Source organism: Muntiacus reevesi, chromosome 14, assembly GCF_963930625.1.
Source record: "Muntiacus reevesi chromosome 14, mMunRee1.1, whole genome shotgun sequence".
Classification (NCBI taxonomy): Eukaryota; Metazoa; Chordata; class Mammalia; order Artiodactyla; family Cervidae; genus Muntiacus; species Muntiacus reevesi.
This window is the reverse complement of record NC_089262.1, coordinates 31,057,690-31,079,851: the sequence shown is the minus strand read 5'-3', so window position 1 is coordinate 31,079,851 and position 22,162 is coordinate 31,057,690. Positions and strand designations below refer to the sequence as shown.

Sequence of the window (22,162 nt, the reverse complement as noted above, 5' to 3'; positions counted from 1 at the left end):
GAAAAAGGAGTCAAATTTTTGGTGGCTATATATGACATGGACATAAGCAAAAAATTGTTTTCATGTCAGTTTCTAGGTGAAATATTTAAAAATTTTTAAACACGCAGGTTCCTCTAACCAAGTTTTTAAAGTGTGATCTCAAAACCAGGAAGCATCAGTTCTATATAGATGGTAGATATTGCTGTTCAGTTGTTAGTCGTGTCTGATTCTTTGAAACCTCATGAACTGTAGCACGCCAGACTTCCCTGTCCTTCACAATCTCCCAGAGTTTGCTCAAACTCATGTCCATTGAGTTGGTGATGCCATCCAACCATCTCATCCTCTGTCACCCCTTCTCCTCCTGCACTCCATCTTTCCCAGCCTCAGGGTCTTTTCCAGTAAGTTGGCTCTTTGGATCAGGTGGCCAAGGTATTGGATGGATGGATGGTGGATATAGGCATTAATAAAATATGCTAAGAATGTAAACTTTTTGAAGATCAATTTTTAAGCTGTGTGTTTGGCTAAAGGATTAAAAATTCTGAGCAAAGTTAGCACTTTGCTAAAACTGTTCCATGTTTATTAAACCACATGAGGGGATCCCCTGTTTCTTGTGAAAGACTATTTAAGCCAGAGGATAAGACGGTTGGATGGCATCACTGACTTGATGGACATGAGTTTGAGCAAGCTCTGGGAGTTGGTGATAGACAGGGAAGCCTGGAGTGCTGCAGTCCATGGGGTCGCAAAGAGTCAGACACGACTGAGTGGCTGAACTGAACTGAACTGAACTGATTTAAGCCAAATAATGTATTTTCAAACTTGAAACATTTATTTTTTACTTAAATGCAAAACATTTAAGAAGTATCTGAAGAAATGAAAGTTCTAATAATAGGGAATAATAAAGGACTGTTTATAGTATATCCATTAACACCTGTATGTGGTATAGTTTCTATCACAAAGTCAAAAGGAACACAGCATATAAACACATATCAGATATCCTAAGGTAATATTCACTTCCAGGACAACAGCAAAATCCAGAAACAAAATACATTGCATTACCAGACGTTCACATACTCCTAAAAAATGTTTATAATTTGCTGCAAAAGAAACATACCAGCTGCTTCAGGATGTGGCTAAGACAAGCATGTTCCTGTGGTAACAATTTCCCAAACAAGAAAAAAAGTTAAAAAGACAAGTCTTTGCTAAGCTTTAGACTATCAGGTCTCCTGATTTATGAAAGCAACAAGATAGATCTGGCTAAGAAATAATTCAGAAACAAATATTTCATGAGTCAGCAAAATCTGTCAAATAAAATGACTTTGAATCTACAATGGAAAGAAATATCTTCACATAGGTTGACAATGTCAAAGAATTTTATTAGATAGCATTGTACGTTAGGTTGACATAGTAGATCTAGAATATTCTATGACCATTCAAATAAATATGAACATATATCCTATAAGGTTCTGGTCAATCCTTAATAAACAATTATTTTAGTGAGATGTAAATATACAGTCATCCAATTAAAATATGATATACATCTAGTTTCTCGTAACAACAACAAAATCTCACTTTCTTTACTTATCTTTTTTAAAAAAGCTTATCTTTTAATATTTTCATATTAGTGCTATATTACACTTTTCCCTCTTTATTGTCACTCATTCATTTTATTTGTGCCTTCTTTCAATAAACATTGAGTATTTGCTAAATATCAGAAAATGATTGGGTCAGATTATCTTTTTTTCATATTGCACTTACTATCCTTCTAAAACTCATTCAATCATATTTCTAAGAATAAAAAGCCTCATTTGCCATTCCATTGCTGATCATCCACCCAGAACTTCTATCCCATAGCTATTCATTTCACATCTTTCCTGCTAAAGGTGAGATGAAGTGGGACAGGGAAGGCAAGGTGGTCAGGAAAGAAATTAGTACATATTATTTGCATCAACATGCATTGCACTTGGCTAAGTGTTTAACACATATTATCTTAAATAAGTTTCACAACAACACAATAAGGTAGTCATATTGTTATCCCCATTTCGTATGTTGGATATGAAATCAAGACTCTCAGCACTTAAGGCCTCATAGTTAGCAGTTGGTAGTGCCAATAATGAGACCTCAGCCTGGTTTATCCCAATGGTCTTTCAGCAGCTCTTTTAAGAAGCACAGCTGGCACCCATACTTAAAAAAAAAACAAAAAACTGAATCAAATTACTGAATAAAAATGCATCTACGTCACTCAAAAACTCAGATCTTCTCCCCTTTTATTTTCCTCTAAAAGCAACATGCTATGTAGATAAGTTACTAGGAAAACACATTTAACCAGGGGTTTTGAAGCAAAGGCCACACAAAGAAAACTGCTAAAGAATAAATTGAAACCTTCAAAATTCTGAAATCCACCTATTGCATTATGCTTAATTTTATTTCAGACCACTCACCAATATTACTGGAAGTAACAGATAATGAATTATGAATAGGCTAGGCATTTAAGTTATTACTATAAATACAAATTAAACTAAGGCAAAATGGAACACAAAACACCCCATTTTATTTAATAGAGATGAAAAGAAATGATATCACAAAATTAATGCTAAAGCAATGGCATTTATTCTGATGCATTCTCTTTAATTATTCCACATTGATAGGTACCTTATATTCTTCAAAATCATTGTTATCTAGCAAGTTCCTTTTCTCCAGTTCTACAAGGTGCTCTGCAGAGAGCTTAGTTGGTAAATGTCTAAGAGAGGCTTGCTCATATATGGGTTTTCCATGAAAAAATAGTTCCTTCCAATCATGCATCAACTTATGTGGGATCAGGCTACAGCAACAAAGGAAAAAAAAGGTTGGAAAAAAAAAGGTTAAGATAAATCTTAAATCTTAGTCTTTCTATTACCATGTTCATTCCCCAGGCTCTGCTATTTGAGGCCAGAGGTTCCACTTACTATGACATTCCTAACAGCCTAGTAAAATAGTTGAAACTTAGTAGTATGAATGAATGAATGTTGCCTAAAGCCATTGGTTCTCCAAACTTGCTTTGACTGTGCACTAAAAGCACACTGTATCTAAAAATAATGACCGCTAATCATAAAACTTAGGTTCTTTGATTTCCAGCTGTGATACTAAATGGCTGTGCAAACTTTGAATATCATTTAACTGTTCCAATATCAGTGTCCTCTTATGCAAAATAGACTGAATATTTTCCAAGGTCCCTTTAATGTGACAGCTAGTTTGCATATTTGCAAGTAATGTGTAACAAAAAAATCTAATGTATGGTGGCTTTTATTGTCACTGAACATCTTGTAACCTTTGCAATTCTTTCTCAGTACTTTTTCTATTTAAGTCAGATGAATGACTTGGAGGTAGTCAGGACAGAGTAATCAAAAAATAGTTCCAAGAGGAACAAAATGTGCAAAGGAAGGAAAGAGTCTAACATAACTCAGATGCATTTCTCTAAAAATAGTGGGACTGGAGCTTGAAATTACAACCGAAAAAGCTGTTACTTCATCCTGAGACATGCTACAACATGCATAAACCTTGAAGACATCATGCTAAATGAAATAAGCCAGATACAAAAGGACAAATATGATTTTACTTATGTGAGGTACCTGAAATAGATTCATAGAAACAGAGAACAGAACAGAGGCTACAAGGGGCTGGAGGGGAGGGGAATGGGGAGTTATTGCGTAATGGGTACAACACTTCAGTTTGGGATGATGAAAAATTTCTGGAGATGGATGGTGGGAATGGCTGCACAATAGTATGACTGTACCCAATGCTAGTGAACTTTAAAAGGGTTGAAAGCCACTTTAAAAAGGTTAAAATGATAGATTTTATGTTATGTATGTTATCATTCTCCCCAACGGTAGTTTTCATTAAATGCAAACTTCAAATATAATATACTTTGTTTTCCATTAATAAAACATTTATATTTATTAGAGATTACAGAGATACGAAGTTTACAAATTAATATACTCAGGCATAGAAAAATTCTAACATAAGAATTATTAAAATGGCATGGGCTCCTGTGTTGAAGTAAATGATTAACAACTTATATATTGTCAAAAACTTAATGTGGCAATTACTGAATCAATAGTCTCTTATCTGAATATTGATAATTTTGTTAAGAAGTCTTAACAAAAGTCAGTTCATGTAAGAAGGCTAATACCAAGAATATCCCTGTGCTCTTGGGGAAAAAAATGTTGATAACATCTTGTTTAGGAAAGTACAGAGAGAATAATGTTATCTTGATGGTCAGTAGTAGAGATTAAAAAGATCTTAACATATATGTGTAAACACTGTATTCACTTGCAAGTAAAAGACACTTAAAATTTCAAAGCAAATGATCCCTTCAAAGTTTGATATTAATACTTCTGGAATTTTAAAATCTTGTGTATATTTCATTAAAATAAAAATGCCTTCATATAATCCCTGTTCTCTCAATATTAATTTTCACAAAGCAGGATTTAGAGAGTAACAGAAGTCAGACTAGTATATGACTCTGTAAAATAACAGTCAAAAACAATACACACAGGAAGTCCTCACCTTACTAGTTAAGTTTGTGCTCTGTAAGGGGATTTTTAGGTCACCTATTTGACACAGAAATAATCCTTCTGCGGGTGAAAAGAAAACTCAACGTCGCCCCTAGGACAGGTGATTACCATCCCCTTTCATGCTGGCCCCCAGCCAGCATGGCTGAGACCATCTCCACAGCCTCACCCAACAGAGGCGTTCACGGCACAGGCGTGTGAGAAAAGCCTGAGACTTTTCTGAGTCTCCTTTCCAGGCTCTACCAGGCAGGTGTCAGGGGACCTCTGGCATTCTCCGACTGGCAACTGCGTGACTCTGTCCTGATGTGATTATAAGGTGTTCTCGCTATGTGCATCTTTTTTATTTCTTATAAGGATACCAGGCATCTTTAATGAAGGTCCCACCTTCCATGGGTATGACCTGATCTTAAATAATCAGTGATGACTAGTTCCAAACAATGTTATACTCTGAGGTATGGGACGGGTAGAACTTTTAATATAGTTTTCTGGGGCAGGGGAACAATTCAACAGGTATATAAGCATTTCTATGCTGCCTTTTTTAGACACAAAATTTCAAGTAAAGGACCCTTAAAAACTTAATTAATATCTATTAATTAATATCATTTACTTTAACACAGGAGCCCATGCTATTAATATCTTCGGAAATTTCATTTTATATATTTCATTTTTACATTCAGTTTGAGCTCTCCCTGGTTTTTGGTATGATGCATGGCTTCTTTTTTCATTGAAGTCTGCATATTTTTAGATTATGCTGTGACACTCTGGATCATGTAGAAACCTTCTGTCCTAGCTGTTTTTTTCTGATATTGCTTGAGCAAGGGCAGGAGAAGGGGCCATCATGTTACTGACAGGTGTGGGCAGAAGTCCCCATGTGGACCTCCTCATTTCCCGAGGGAAGCACATCTTTGTTGCTGATGAAGGAGGTGGCAGTTCTGTCCCCCCACAAGGTCTCTACCACAGTGAGGGCCGCCGGGCGATGGTGAAGGTCCTGACCCTCCCCTGGCTCCTCTAACATGACCCTCGTGGGGAGGGAGCAGTGGTCGGTCCTGCCTGGTGGGGGCGGAAGTCCACGCTCCCTACCTGGTCTCTGGGATGGTACCCTGGTGGGGGTGATGGGGTCCCTTGTTACAATCTTGTGAGGATGGAAGACAGGCTCCTTCCTTGCCTTTGCTGGGCGAGGTGGAAGTGAGGCTACATTTTTCTTGCATGTGATAGTTGGAAAAGACTGGTTATCATCAGATAGTTTTCCATCTTGCTAGGCTGCTCCTTAACCAACTAGAGACAGCAGGTTCTTGTTGGGGTTATTTTTTGTCTACACCATTAGTATCTCGGTTTCCAGAATATTCAGTTCTGATCTGGGATGTGTGAGGCAAAAAGAGAAAGAACTGAGGAAGCTCATCACAGAGTCCTGAGGTCATCAGCCTGTCCCACTCCTTCCTTCCATCTTCAGAGCCTTCTTATGCATGTTTCATTCACAATGTCCAGGGTTTTTCACTGTACTTAGTAGGGGGAATAAGGAAAGGCACATCCACTCCATTTTCCCACAGTAGAACGAGATTTCTGTTTATGTTTTAATTTTGAATTATGAGCTTTTACTTAGAGAAATCAAGCTGTACTTCCCCACTCTGAATTATCTTTTTATGTTTTTATATTTAAATCTACTATATTCTATTTTTTATTCTATTACTCTATTTTTTATCTTATTACTCTATTTTTTATCATTATAATGCATTGTATCACCTTTCCTTTTTAACCCTTTTGTAGATTACTTCTTCACAATTTTATTCTAATTTCAAAATTTTCAATTTATATTAATAGGAAAAAGTATTTTAAAACATTTACTCCTTAATTCATTTCCATTTTTAGTCTTATTTTTCTTTTCTCAATCCTGTACCCTTATAGTTTTATCTTCAAAATGTCCTCATCATCATGTTATTTCATTTAGTAGTTTTTATACAGTATTATGTCAGAAACATACTTTTGAACTGTGGGGTTGGAGAAAACTCTTGAGAGTCCCTTCAACTGCAAGGAGATTAAATCAGTCAATCCTAAAGGAAATCGGTCCTGAATATTCATTGGAAGGGCCAATGCTGATACTTGAATACTTTGGCCACCTGATGCGAAGAACTGACTCACTGGAAAAGACCCTGATGCTGGGAAAGATCGAAGGCAGGAGGAGAAGGGGACGACAAAGGATGAGATGGTTGGATGGCATCACTGACTCAATGGACATGAGTTTGAGCAAGCTCCCAGAGTTCGTGATGGGCAGGGAGGCCTGGAGTGCTGCAGTCCATGGGGTCGCAAAGAGTCAGATAAGGAGAGGGTGAACTGAACTGAAGTCAGAAGCATGGCTGTCAGGTGAGAGCAGTGGAGAAAGTTTCTGCCAAGGCCAGAGGTGATGGGATTGTCTCCCCATCTTCTGTTGACCCTGAATATTATGGGGCCTTCATTCTTTTCACTGTGGGTTTTTAAGAAGATCTCAGTCTGGATAACATCAAAAGTGTACAGACTAGAGTGGAGTGCCTTATCCTTTTGCTTTCACTGAGATCTGCAGTGATATCACTCCCCTTCAACTTCCAGCAAAGAACATCTCAAGAAATAGGTCTCTGAAGCCAGATGCCATATTTGCTTAAAAGCTGTTGCTGAGATCATTCTCCACAGATCCACTACACTACTCACTGCATCCTAGCTGGGGCCACAAGAGAAAACCATTATTCTAAACTGAGAACCAAGAAGAGTGATGTAATCTGTAAAGAGCTAGAAATGGGAATTAGACATCATATGACAAACTGTGTTGCCCTTTTTGCTTCTTCTACCTGGAAGCGCAGATAAAATTTGCAGCTCAGTTGCAGGAATTGGCATATCTACTGACACCTGTATAACTGTATTTTAATGTATACCTTGTATTTAACTTTCTACTTTATCTGGCAATGCTAAATGGCTTGCAGGATCTCAGTTTGCCAATCAGGGATTTAATCCAGGCAACGCCAGTGAAAGCCCAGAATCCAAAACACTAGAAAACCAGGAAGTCCTATCCTTTGTTCTGATTTTGGCATACAGTGTATTCTTAATATTTCATGTACTGTTAAATGTTTCCTTACAAATAGGTTGACTCCTTTTAGAAAGAATGTGCAATGAAAAGTGATTTTGATTAGTAAAACAAAAAACTTTAAGTAATTCCAGTCTTCTAGGAAGTTCCTAATATTTTAAATAAATTATTATAGTTATCTTGTAAATCATAGAGAACTTAGACACAAGTTTTAAATGTTAAAAGACATAACTACAAATTAAATCAGGCTAGTCACTGGGTGAAATAAGTCTGTAATCAAGGTATTCTGGACCCCACCTCTTAGTCTTCCAAGAATAATCACTGTCTCTCTCTACTCCCCAGGTTAGTGCCACAATCTTACCCTTTTTTCATTTTCTGTGGTGTCTCTATTGTATTAACTATAAAAAAACAACACTTACTTATTTGTCAATAATCGATAGTCTGCCACCTTAGTGGACAAGTCAAGTATTTGATCCAAAATTTCTGCACATATTGAGTAATGCTTTTTGTAACGAGCTTGGGCTCTTTCCATGGCAATCTGCTCATGAATTTCCTTATCTCTGAGGGCTTGTTCTTCAAAGTCAATCTTGGCTTGTCTGGCTAAAGCCTGAGAAGGAAAAGACATATATTTTAAAGATTTGATTTTGTATTGGGGTGTAGCCAATTAACAATGTTGTGACAGTTTCAGAAGAACGGCAAAGGGACTCAGTCATACATATACATGTATCCATTCTCCCCCAAACTCCTCTCCCATAAATCACCATAAGTGGACAGTGATTCAGGCAAAAATAATGTCACCATTTCAATAGCTTAAAAAAAAAAAATCTCTAAATAGGATGAAGCCTTCTTTTATATCAGGAAAAAGATAAATCATAAGAGAGCACTTTCTCCTTAATACATTAAGCACTTAGGATGGTAAAGACAATATCAGAAATAGTTCACCCTTAGCTTACATTATCAGCAAAGCCTAGTGCAGAGAAAAGTGTGCTGCATGGATTAATGATAAGTTGGATCTGAAGTATTTAAGAAGTCCTGAGTTCACGGGCTGCAAAGATTTGGGGGTCACAGAGAAGCAGGCAAGTTGTGCAGGGGACCAAGCATGCCTGGCTGCTTCGCACCCATCTCAGAAGACTAATTAATCTGACGTATCTACTCTAGCTAATGCCCTATGTCTTCTGGCAGGAGACTTCTGGAATACTGATTTATACTTAGAAAATATTTTGGAAATCCCCTGATTATACTGGCTTGAGAATATCACACATTTGCCAACAAATGTTAAATGTGTTTAGACAATGAAGCCTTCTGCTGTTATAGCCTTAATAAATTGATAAATTCATAAAGACATGTATTTATAGACAAAGTAAGAAAATATTTAAACGGTGTGGCATCACCCTCTGCTTGGTTTGCACTCTTATTTTGTTTAGGGAACCCTTGCCTTATACCAAGTAAAAGGCCAAACTTGGCACAACCAAGTGTTTTCAAATAGTTATACCAACTCCTTGAGAAATTCAGTCATGTGCTGACATGCTCCAGAAACAAGACCTGCCTCCTGCAAGGTAACCCAATGAATGTACAATGGTGGTTAATGTGGGCCTGGAGAAGCTGTGGTTGAATTCAAGTCTCAGTTTGTACAGGAATCAAGTCTTAGCTGCAGGCATGGCATATGTGCTCAGTTGCTGGACTGTAGCCCGCCAGGCTTCTCTGTCCATGGGATTTTCCAGGCCAGAATATTGGAGTAGGTTGCCATTTCCTACTCCAAGTGATCTTCTCAACCCAGGAATCGAACCCACCCCTTCGGTATCTCCTGCTTTGGCAGGCAGATCTTTACCACTGCACCACCCGGGAAGCCCCACTAGCTACAGGACCTGGGCCAAACTGAAACCTCCGACATCTCCATTTCTTCACTGTGAGGCTGAGATGGTATAAAGACTTGGCATGAACAGAAATTAACTGTGAGAGCAGACACCTTAGTCACAAGGGGCAAAATACACGACAGTGGGCGGCTACTGTCCGCTGAATCCAAGGGAAACTTCATCTGTTTTGTTGTTGCTGCTTTATTTTGTGAGTTTGCTTTATTTTTGCTGGGAAAGGAGTTAGCTTAGGTGACCTGTAACGTAGATCCTGAACATTTGGCAGGTTCAGGAATTACACTAGTACTTATTATTGTTGCTGTATTGCTTCGTAGCCCCTGTTGTCATGGAGAAAGCACCTAGTTTAAGCGTGTAAGTATGCTTACAGCATGCTTCTCAAAGTGTGAAGGGAAGAGAAATCTAGAGTCTAGGAGCAGTCAGGTGAGACTTTATGGAGAGGGCCAGTGAAATAGGTTGTGAGGTGGGTTTACTGATACTACAAAGAACCTGGAAGGCATGTGGAATACTTAGGATGCCATGGAACTCAAACCTTGGGAGCCCAGGAATTCCTCATGCAGGAACAAAGCAGCCTCCTCTCGGTTCTCCTCCCTCCCTCTTCACTCTCTCTTTCCTTCCAGGCCTTCCTTCCTTCTTTTTAAGCCTCAGAGTCTGCTATTTCTACCCCTTTCTCCTCCCCCATGCTAAACCCACCACAATTTCCGGTCCCATCACAGCAAAGTGGGTTGCAGCCCTAAATAAAGAAAGAAGGAAAAGGAGAAAGGAAATCTGTGGGAGGCAGTAAATCTCAGTGGTGATGAGCCTAGACTCTGAGAGCCACTGTGCTCTGGCTTCTCCACCAAGCTGTGAAACTTATGCGCTTTCTAAATTTCATTTTCCTGACGTGTGATATGTAGATACAAGCAGGGTCCACTGTCAATGACGCTGTGAGAATGATAATGCATGAGATGAACACAACTCAGTGCTGGACTCAAAGTGAATACTCACAAGTGGTAAACATTATTGCAATGAATTATTGCTAATAATAGCAGGTGGCACTGAAATTTGAAATCAGGAACTGTTTTTTTTTTTGTTTGTTTGTTTGTTTAGGAACTGCTTTAATTAAAATAGAATTGATGCCCATTTGCCTTCAAAAAAGAGATCAGCATATTTAACTTAAAAGCAAAACCAACTCCTGATGGTGAGAAACATGACGTTCTCTCTCTTTCTCCCTTTCCTCCTCACTCCCTACTGAGGTACCAGCCACCCCTACTGCAGGAGGTAATACATTCAAACTGTGAAAACAAGTCATCTCAGAGGGAAGGGTGCTGGGGAGGCAGATACCTCAGCTTTGGGAAAAAAGAATCATGTAAGAGAAAGGGATATGATTTTTTTTTCAGGGGATTCAGGGCCTCACAATTCTGACCTCCGAGGCTCTGGCAGACAGAGTGTCTCAATCCTCTGAAATGAGTTCGAGCTAGGTAAAGAGAGAACAGATCATGCTGCTCATCACAGTGAGAGCAGTCCTGTTCCAAGAGACTAGGACTTTGCTATTCTGCATGGAGTTAACTAGGCTTGTAAAAAAACATATTTAGTAAACAGGCACTTATTTCTCATGTAAGCAAATGCCACTGAATCCATTCAAGTTTACTCTTGTCAAAGAGAAATGAAACAATCCTCCAAATAATTCACCTCTTGAAGACACTTGAGATTACGCAGATCTAACACAGGAGGTATGGCTCCCCGCCCTCCTCCAAATGTTTTGGCTATATCTGTTCTACAAAGGCAAAAGCACTGGTCAGTTTCCTGACTCTTGGGAATATAGTACTTTCCAAATGGTATTTCTCAAAATTGCAATTCATTTTCATGAAATATCACAGTGAAAACCATGATCAGCATGGTTTATAAAGCATATTTATATTGATTTATACATAAAGCATATTTATATTGATTTATACATAAAGCATTCCCTTCCTATTTTCTGTAAGGTTTTCTCTTCTGCACAGCCTGGTTTTATGAATATTTTATGACAGTAAAGACAAGCTATCTAAAATGCTTCCCATGTGAGTTTCATACTTCTTCAATCAAATCCAGATTAATGGATTGTATAAATTTGAAACAACCCAACAGGAAAAAGATGAGCAGTGATCCATATAAATCCATTGATAATATAAATCTATTTTGGTTATTAAAACTGTACATATAAAAATAAGAAAGATGCTAACATATCAAGTAACTAAAAGATTGATACTTTGACTTTCAGAGCTATAGAGGACCTTAACACAGTGGTACCATGTTGGCCAAGAGCATACCTGGCTCCCATACTTTGGGTTCTGTAACCGTTCTCAACTACAGTGAACCAGGGCCCCTGTAAAAATGGCGTGTTCTAGTTCTGAGGGAAAACGACTACAATATGGGCCTGGGAAATCTTGTATTACTAGAAAGCAAGGTATTGCTTATTAAAGACTCATGGTATCTTATAAAAAGGAGACAGCTTGAAAATACTCCTATTTCCTGAGAACGGTATTCACCTAGAATAATGAACACTATAATGAATAACATCGCAGTAAACTTAGTGGATTGTAAAGAAAAAGAAAGTCCTTTATACATCTAAAAAACAACAGTAATGACTCAAGGAGATGAAACTTAAGATTATCAAATTTTTTTTTTTTTTTTAGACAGCAACACTTTATACCTGAAGCAAATGGAATAAAGTGTTTAAGGTAGTCAAGAGAAGAAAATGTGAACTCAGGATTTTATACAGCGCAAAACTGACTTGTATAAAGGGCCCATGTTGTTATCAATACACAAGCACTCAGGGAATAGTGTTCCCAGGAGCAGCTGTTGAGGAATCCACTGGAGACCTTCAGACAACCAAAAAGACCAGAGAGACGTGGACACAAGGACTGGTGGTGTGTGAAATATTTGAAGAATCAAGACTGAAGGGGGACAGTATAGTATGTGGATGCTGTGTGCGCCAGTGGTGCAGCTGTACAAAAGGAAAAACAGGGAGATAATAGAGAGATCACATAAAAAACTGACTCATGAAATGATTGGCATCTAAATGCAGCCCTGTTTACCTTGACGTGGTAGAAAGGATCAAAAGAAACCTTAGAAGGATTGTTAAGGGAGGTATCATTTACCGCTTCTCGATCAAGAGCATCCTGGAAGTCTTTAAGCCGTCTTTCTTCATATTGCTTTTCTCTGAAAATTCTGTTTTGCCATAAAACTTCCTTTTCGTGCCGAACGTGCATGAGCTGCACAGCGATCCTGCGTTCCTGCTGGGACTGTCGCATCAGCCGGTTGATTAACTGCTCCTCCCGATAAGCCTCCTGGAAACACCATTGCAACAGTCAGTCATTTGTCAAGGCCGTGTCCATCTTTGCTCAGCCCACTGAGCTGAGAAGCCTACACATCATGTGTAAGGCATAGTATGAACCTGCATCAGTTTTTGCCATTCGATTTCAAATCAAACGTGGCAAAAAAAATTCAAGCTATAAAAATGAAAATTTCCACCAAGGGTTGTATAATTTTGGTATCCAGAAGCATATGGTCTTGCAACTCAGTCATCTTAAATGAATGATTACTTCCTTTAAAATCTGATCAGAAATAATTTAGGTAATTGTTTTCAAGGTCTTATAAACAAAGGGTAACTCTCAAATTATAAGCATGTTTTCAGAAACTTGGAATTGTGCTTTTTGCACTCAACATAAATACTAGTGGTAAAGACAAATGCAGATATTGTCTGGCTGAGAATGGCAGATCTGATAAGTTCCCAGCAGGGCCGTCTCAATTTCTACATGATAGCACGGGGAGACTGGAGAAGAGGCTAAGAGGAAATGACCTACGTTTCACCTTAGAAAATCCGAGAGTGGTTGTAACCTGAGAGAGAAACTAGATGCACTCCTCCCTTGGCTATTTTAAGAGTAAGAAGGGGAACAAGCATTAACAGTGGAAGAAGCATTAAACTGGCAATTGGAGGCCCTGGCCATTGCAGCTCCACCTCTACCACTGATTGGCTGTGTGGCCTTGGGCAAGTAACTTGGATTTTCAGGGATTATTTCTTGACAGGTGAAATAAGGGGTTTGGGTAGAAGATGGTCTCCAAGGCATCTTTAAGTTCTCTCAGTCTGTCTAAACAGAGACACCATGTGGAAGGAGGAGGTAATTAAATTTCTCCAGGGGGAAGACTTGGAAGAACATCTACATGTTAGAGTTGTCTATTTAACACTAGATGGTAAAGTATCTGCCTGTAAAGCAGAAGACCTGGGTTCAATCCCTGGGCTGGGAAGATCCCCTGGAGAAGGGAATGGCAACCCACTCCAGTATTCTGGTCTGGAGAATTCCATGGACAGAGGAACCTGGTGGGTGCAATCTATGGGATCACAAAGAGTCAGACACAACTGAGCAACTAACTCGTTCGCTTTCAATCCAGTTGCTTAGGAATAAAATCTGGCATCACTAATGACACTGTTTCAGATTAAGGGAGAAATACTATATATATTTTCAGAATCAAGATACAAACAATAACACTCTATGGAAAGTAGCAAAATTTGAACTTGGGAACTGTATAAAAATGTAGATTAAATAAAAGTTCAATTGAAAATAAACATATAGATTTTTCTACTGGTAACACATCAAATAAAAAATGAAATGGATAACTTTGAAAACTGTTTCATCTAGTTTTAACATTCTAGACATTTTAACGTTAATCATTCGTTGCCTGTGTTGCCAGTGGAGGTGAGGCAGAATGTAAAAACGACCACAGATTCTTCATCTTTCTTTGTCCACAGCCTTGCAGTGCTATCCTGCAGATATTCCCATCAAAAAGCAGAATCTATTTCTCCACTTCTTAAATGGGTACGGGGTGGTCTCTGACTTGAACTGGCCAATGGGACATTAGTGAACACAAAACAAAATGAAACAAAACACCTGGGACCTGACTTAATTCTCCTGTGACCTCTGCCACTGTTACCACATTTTCTGCTGTTAGAAAATGAGAAACCATAGATGGAGAGATACCAGCCTTCTCAGTTGGAACTGATGAAACTCTCCCAAGTCAGCCAGCCTCAGCCAGCCCCTGAGACAGGACAGGTTAAGACCAGCAACAGGCCCATAGCTGATCCCTGCCCAAGTTACCTACCACATTTGGGGGTGGTCGGTGATAGCCCAGTCACAGTCATATTTATTAAAAGTATAGCTTGATTTATTATTCCAAGTGAATTCTATACTTAATGTGGAATATTAATGTGGAATATATTTGGCTGTGTTTATACAGCAAGGCAATTTGGTTGTTGAGATGAGAGCTGGTCATTCTGATCCTTGTAAGAACTGGGTTGGTCAAACAGGTCTTGGCTATTGCTTAAATGACAACATATTGTGATTAAAAAGGAAAGGAAAATTACTGTTGAATGGCTGAGTCAACGTTACATATATAAAACTTCAGTATGAAGAACCATCAACTGTATTAGGACTTGTACTAAAAAGTTGAGTGGAAAAGATTTTTTTGTTCCATTATACAAGTAGTTCATCTTTTAGAAATAGACTTTTCCTCAAAATTTCATTAGAATGTGGGACACATTTTCTCACAGAAAGAAAATATGTTATGTTTAGGTGTTCAGGGAAGCCTACAGATGTCTGTTTAACCCATAATGTACATGAACTAGTCTACATCTGCAATGAATAAAACAGAAAATAATAAAAGCCACATTTCTCTTTTAACTGTATGTAATTATATTTGGGGAGGATTTATACAGATACACAATCCAAAACATGCTCAGTTTGATTGTCAAGACCTCTGCCTTTCCCATGAGTTGGAGCTAGGAGCTAACTCTGGTGCATATCATTGCTTTAATTCTCTAAATATGTCCACCTAGCTCTCTTGGAGGATAGCGGCTTCACCAAACACAGAGAAGAAGCAACACAGAGACGGAGTTCCTTTAGTGGAAATATCATTAGTCAGAGAACCAACTTTCTTCAGTGTCCCTTAGGCTGCTAGATCCCTGAACAGATCTCTAGCCAGAGACTGAAAAAATTGAAGCTGTGAACATTCTGGTAGAAAGTGACAGAAGCCAGAAAGCATTTATTCACCCAGTTTTCTAAGTAACATTTCTCAGTAACATTTTCTAAGTAAATGTCAGTCCTGAATTACAAGCAAAAAAGTAGAAAGAAAAAACGTAGCAGCCAACACACAGCTGTTTTATAATCTAAATGAAAATGTGTTCAAAATCTCACTGCTCGTTAATGAAACGTGAAATAGGTAGTTATTTTAAAATCTACTTTTTAATCATTTAATTTTCATAACCTATAATTCATCTAATGAAAAGAGTGACTAATAAGCTGACTGAGTAAAAATATTAATAAATGTGAATTCAAAGTAAGAAATTACCTTTCAGCACAAAGAGACGGCAGAGTTATTCTTTGAATTTTCACTAAGAAAGGAGTGACTCCATGGATAAATAGTATTACTTCTTCATAATGTATATGAAGCCTGGATTTCTCTTCAGTTAACAGAACACCACTGAGTAGACCAGATGTAATTAGGTGAATAAAAGAAGTGCCTTCAAATGGTCCTTCATATTTCAGACATAGAGATTTGTCCTACTTACATTCACAGCCTGAATCACCTTCCTCCTCGTCTGTTCTTCTTACCACCTTCTGTATCATAGCTAATGACTCCTCCATGCACTCAGCTGCCCATGCCAGACGCCTGGCTTCTCATTCCACTGTTCCCTCCTCCATGTCTAATGAGTCAGTTATTCTCATTGATTTTACTTCTCAAATAGCTCCTGAAGTCACTTCTTTCCATCACTACTGCCACGACCCTAAATGTAAACTGGAATAATTCCTTATATGGATTACAGAAACAGCTCTAACTTGGTCATCCCTCCTGCCATCTATTTTTCAAAAGTGAAGGTGAGGGTGGGATGTTTCGAGAGAACAGCATCGAAACATGTATATTATCTAGGGTGAAACAGATCACCAGCCCAGGCTGGATGCATGAGACAAGTGCTCGGGCCTGGTGCACTGGGAAGACCCAGAGGGATCGGGTAGAGAGGGAGGTGGGAGGGGGGATTGGGATGGGGAATACTTGTAAATCCATGGCTGATTCATGTCAATGTATGGCAAAAACCACTACAATATTATAAAGTAATTAGCCTCCAACTAATAAAAATAAATGAAAAAAAAAAAAAAAAGTGAAGCCAGTCTGATCTTCCTAAATGTCAATCTGGCCCTGTCACTCTTGTTCCCCTTTGTACTCAGGATAAAGTATCCTATTTCTCTCCCTACAGCTGATAAGGCTTATGATGGCTTGGCCTCTGGGGACTCCTGCCAGATGACATTTAATTTGCTAAAAGCCCTGAGCCATCCATGCAATACTCTCTCTGAAGACACACTTGACCTTCCACTATCTCTACCTCTGCTGGAAACTAACTCCTCACCCTACACCCAGAACCAGCCCCATCTTCAATTGGCTAACTTCAACCCTCCCTCATGCTTCTGTGCTCTCCTAGAAACCATCTCTGAGGCAGGCCAGAGCTGGACTCCCTTCTCCTCACTTTCATTGCACCTCCACACTCCAACGTAGTTGGTTGTTTACAGATCCTCCCCAAACAGCAAGCTCTGTGAGAGACGGTTTCCAGGTATTCTTGTTCACTGTTGTATCCTAGGCCTAGCACAAGTTCCCAGAGCATAGAACAGATCCAGTAAATATGTGTTCAATGTGAGAGTTGATCAGTGATTCTCAATTCATAGCTGAATCAAATCACCTAGAGGGACTGTTAACACAGATGATGGACCCCAAGAGCTGTGATTTGAGTTTCTGACTCAGAAGGTCTGAGGTGGGACCTAATTATTCACATTCCTAACAGTTTCCTGGCGATGTTGATGCTGGTCCAAGGGCCACACTTTGAGAACCACTGGAGTAGATCAAACTGACAGGACTAATGAATTTTCCATGTTTTCATGTAAACGCTCCCTTTTTGATAATATCAATTGATACAGAAAAAATTCAGTATCATTTCATGATAAAAATTCTCAACAAATTAGGTAAGCAATGTAACTCAACATAATAAAGCTCATATATGATAAGCTCACAGTTAACATCATACCTAAAATATGATGCTAAAAGCTTTTAGATTTTCACCATTCCTCAAACATCAAAAATAAGACAAGATGTCTACTCTCTCCACTTCTATTGGTACTGGAAATCCTAGCCAAGGAAATTGGACATAAAAAGAAAAAAACAGGTATCTAAATCAGAAAGGAAGAACTAAAATGTCTCTGTTTGCAGATGACATGCTTTTTACATACAGAAAACTCAAGACTTTCACGCAAAAAAAAAATGTTAGAACCAAAAAACAAATTCAGTAAAATTGCAGGACACACAAAATAAACATATAAAAATAATTTATGTTCCTACACACTAACAATGAATTATCTGAAATGAAAAAAAAATCTCATTTACAATAGCATAAAAATTTAAAAAATATGTAAGAATAGATTCAACCAAGGAGGCAAAAGATCTACACACTGAAAATTAAAAAACATTAATTAGAAGAACTGAAGAAGATATAAATAAAAGAAAAAGTTGTCCATGGATTTGAAGAATTAATAATGTTGAAATGTCCATAATATCTAAAGTGATCTATAGATGCAATTCAATTCCTAACCAAATTCCAATGGCATTTTTCATAGAAATACAAAAACAATCCTAACATTCATTTGGAGCCAGAAAAGACTTCAAAGAGCCAAACCAGTCTTGAGTAAGAAGAATATCAAGCTTCCTGATTTCAAAATAAATTACAAAGCTTCAGTACTCAAGAGTATGGTACTGAAATAAAAACAGAGCTATAGAAAAATAGAATACAATAAACAGCCCAGAAATAAATCCACATGTTTACAGTCAATTGATTTTCAGTAAGGGTGCCAAGGCTACATAATGGAGGAAGGACGGTCTCTATAACACGTGGTTCTGGGAAAACTGGATATCCACACGCAATAGAATGATACTATACCCTTGTCTCATAACATGTATAAAAATCAATTCAAAATAGATTAGAGACTTACACATAAGATCAAAAACTATAAAACTAACAGAAGCAAATATAGGGAAAAACACATCTTGATATTGGTCTAGGCAATTATTGTTTTTAATCTGACCCTAAAAGCACAGGCAACAAAAGTAACAATAGATATGTGGAATTGGGTCTCATAAAAAAAAACTTTGCACAGCAAAGTAGACAATTAAAAGAGTGAAGAGGCAACCTACAAGACAGGGGAAATTAATATTTGCAAACCATACATGTTGACTAATACCCAAAATATACAAGGAACTCAAACAACTCAATAGCCAAAAACCAAATAGCCGGATTTAAAAATGGTCAAAGGATCTGAACAGACATTTCTCAAAAGAAGACAAACAAATGGCCAACAGGTATATGGAAAGGTGATCAACATTTCTAATCATCAGAAAATGCAAATCAAAACCATCTGTTAGAATCAGTTCAGTTTAGTTGCCAAGTCGTGTCTGACTCTTTGCAACCCAAACGACTACAGCACACCAGGCATCCCTGTCCATCACCAACTCCTGGAGCTTGCTCAAATTCATGTCCACCGAGTCGGTGATGCCATCCAACCATTTCATCCTCTGTCATCCCCTTCTCCTCCCACCTTCAATCTTTCCAAGCATCAGGGTCTTTTCCAAGGAGTCAGTTCTTCGCATCAGGTGGCCAAAGAATTGGAGTTTCAGCTTCAGCTGAATAAATACTCAGGACTGATTTCTTTTAGGATGGACTGGTTGGATCTTCTTGCAGTCCAAGGGACTCTCAAGAGTCTTCTCCAACACCACACTTCAAAAGCACCAATTCTTCCATGCTCTGCGTTCTATATAGACCAACCCTCGCATCCATACATGACTACTGGAAAAACCACAGCTTTGACCAGACGGACCTCTGTCGGCAAAGTAATGTCTCTGCTTTTTAATATGCTATCTGTATTTATCACAGCTGTTCTTCCAAGGAGCAAGGGTCTTTTAATTTCATGGCTGTAGTCACCATCTGCAGTGATCTTGGAGCCCAAGCTTACTGTTTCCATTGTTTCTTCATCTATTTGCCATGAAGTGATGGGACCAGATGCCATTATCTTAGTTTTCTGAATGTTGAGCTTTAAGTCAACTTTTTCACTCTCCTCTTTCACTTTCAACAAGAGGCTCTTCAGTTCCTCTTCACTTTCTGCCATAAGGATGGTGTCATCTGCATATCTGAAGTTACTGATTTTTCTCGCAATCTTGATTTCAGCTTCTGCCTCATCCAGCCCAACATTTTGCATGATGTACTCTGCATATAAGTTAAATAAGCAGGGTGACAACATACAGCCTTGACATACTCCTTTCCCAATTTGGAACCAGTCTGTTGTTCCATATCTGGTTCTAACTGTTGCTTCTTGACCTGCAAACAGATTTCTCAGGAGGCAGGTAAGGTGGTCTGGTATTCCCATCTCTTGAAGAATCTTCCACAGCTTGTTGTGATCTACACAGTCAAAGACTTTGGCCTAATCAACAAAGCAGAAGTACATGTTTCTCTGGAATTCTCTTGCTTCTTCGATGATCCAACAGATGTTGGCACTTTGATCTCTGCTTCCTCTGCCTTTTCTAAATCCAGTTTAAACATATGGAAGTTCATGGTTCATATACTTTTGACTCCCGGCTTGGAGAATTTTCAGCATTACTTCGCTAGCATGTAAGATGAGTGCAACTGTGCAGTAGTTTGAAAATTCTTTGGCATTGCCTTTCTTTGGGACTGGAATGAAAACTGATCTTCTCCAGTCCTGTGACCACTGCTGAGTTTTCCAAATTTGCAGGCATACTGAGAGCAGCACTTTCACAGCATCATCTTTTAGGATTTGAAATAGCTCAACTGGAATGCCATCACCTCCACCAGCTTTGTTCGTAGTCATGTTTCCTAAGGCCCACTTGACTTCACATTTCAGAATGTCTGGCTCTAGGTGAGTGATCACACTATAGTGGTTATCTGGGTCATGAAGATCTTTTTTGTACAGTTCTTCTGTGTATTGTTGCCACCTCTTCCTAATATCTTCTGCTTTTGCTAGGTCCATACCATTTCTGTCCTTTATTGTGCCCATCTCTGCATGAAACAGTCCCTTGGTATCTCTCATTTTCTTGAAGGGATCTGTAGTCTTTCCCATTCTATTGTTTTCCTCTATTTGTATTGATCACTTAGGAAGGCTTTCTTATCTCTCCTTTCTACTCTTTGGAACACTGCATTCAAATGGATATATCTTTCCTCTCCTCCTTTGCCTTTAGTTTCTCTTCTTTTCTCAGCTATTTGTAAGGCCTCCTCACACAACTATTTTGCCTTTTTGCATTTCTTTTTTTGGGGGATGGTCTTGATCATTGCCTCCTGTACAATGTCATGAACCTCTGTCCATAGTTCTTCAGGCACTCTATCAGACCTAACCTCTTGAATCTATCTGTCACTTTCACTATATAATCATAAGGGATTTGATTTAGGCCATACTTGAATGACCTAGTGATTTTCCCTACTTTCTTCAATTTAAGTCTGAACTTGCCAATAAGGAGTTCATGATCTGAACCAGTCAGCTCCTGGCCTTGTTTTACTGACTCTATAGAGCTTCTCAATTTTTGGCTGCAAAGATATAATCAATCTGATTTTGGTATTGAACATCTGGTGATGTCCATGTGTAGAGTCTTCCCTTGTGTTGTTGGAAGAGGGTGTTTGCTATGACCAGTGCTTTCCCTTGGCAAAACTCTTTTATCCTTTGCCCTGATTCATTCTGTACTCCAAGGCCAATTTTGCCTGTTACTCCATGTATCTCTTGACTTCCTACTTTGGCATTCCATTCCCCCATGATGAAAAGGACATCTTTTTTGGGTGATAGTTCTAGAAGGTCTTGTAGGTCTTCATAGAACTGTTCAACTTCAGCTTCTTCTGGTTGGGGCATAGACTTGCATTACTGTGATGTTGAATGGTTTGCCTTGGAAACGAACAGAGATCATGCTGTCATTTTTGAGTTTGCATCCAAGTACTGTATTTCGGACTCTTTTTCTGACTATGAGGGTTACTCCATTTCTTCTAGGGGATTCTTGCCCACAGTAGTAGATATAATGGTCATGTGTATTAAATTCGTCCATTCCAGTCCATTTGAGTTCACCGATTCTTGAAATGTCAATGTTCACTCTTGCCATCTCTTGCTTGAACACTTCTAATGTGTCTTGATTTATGGACCTAACATTCCAGGTCCCTATGCAATATTGTTCTTCACAACATCAGACTTTACTTCCATCACCAGTCATATCCACAACTGGGTATTATTGCGAATTTCTGTTAGAATAACTTTTCTCAAGAAACATAAAACAAAAATGAGATAAAAAGTGTTGGCAAGGATGTGGTGAAAATGGAACCCTTGTAAACTGTTGGTGGGAATGTAAACTGGTACAGCCACTATGGAAAATAGTATAGTGCTTCTTTTAAAAATTAAAAATAGCATGACCATATGACCCAGAAATCCTACTTCTGGGTATATATGCAATGGAAATGAAAGGAAATGAAATCAGCATCTCAAAGAGATGTTTGCAACCCTATGTTCACTGCAGCACTATTCACAACGGCCATGATACAGAAACAATCAAAGTGTCCATTGGTAGATGAATGGACACTTAAGTGAATATATATATGCATCTCACATTTTCTTTATATATAT

The 22,162-nt window shown here is 38.5% G+C and overlaps 1 protein-coding gene across 2 annotated transcripts in view; it reads right to left on the bottom strand.

Moving 5' to 3' along the window:
* Positions 1-22,162, bottom strand: part of SPEF2 (sperm flagellar 2) — a 90,753-nt gene that overhangs the window by 39,352 nt on the left and 29,239 nt on the right. Inside the window, exons 7-9 of one of the 2 annotated variants that reach the window (XM_065905418.1) lie at positions 12,566-12,754; positions 7,995-8,182; positions 2,629-2,797 (exon numbers count right to left, since the gene is read on the bottom strand). In XM_065905418.1, the coding sequence (XP_065761490.1) occupies positions 2,629-2,797; positions 7,995-8,182; positions 12,566-12,754 (546 nt within the window). Of the gene's footprint in view, positions 1-2,607; positions 2,798-7,994; positions 8,183-12,565; positions 12,755-22,162 lie in introns of those variants that run through there. The other variant, XM_065905419.1, reaches the window with a different exon arrangement.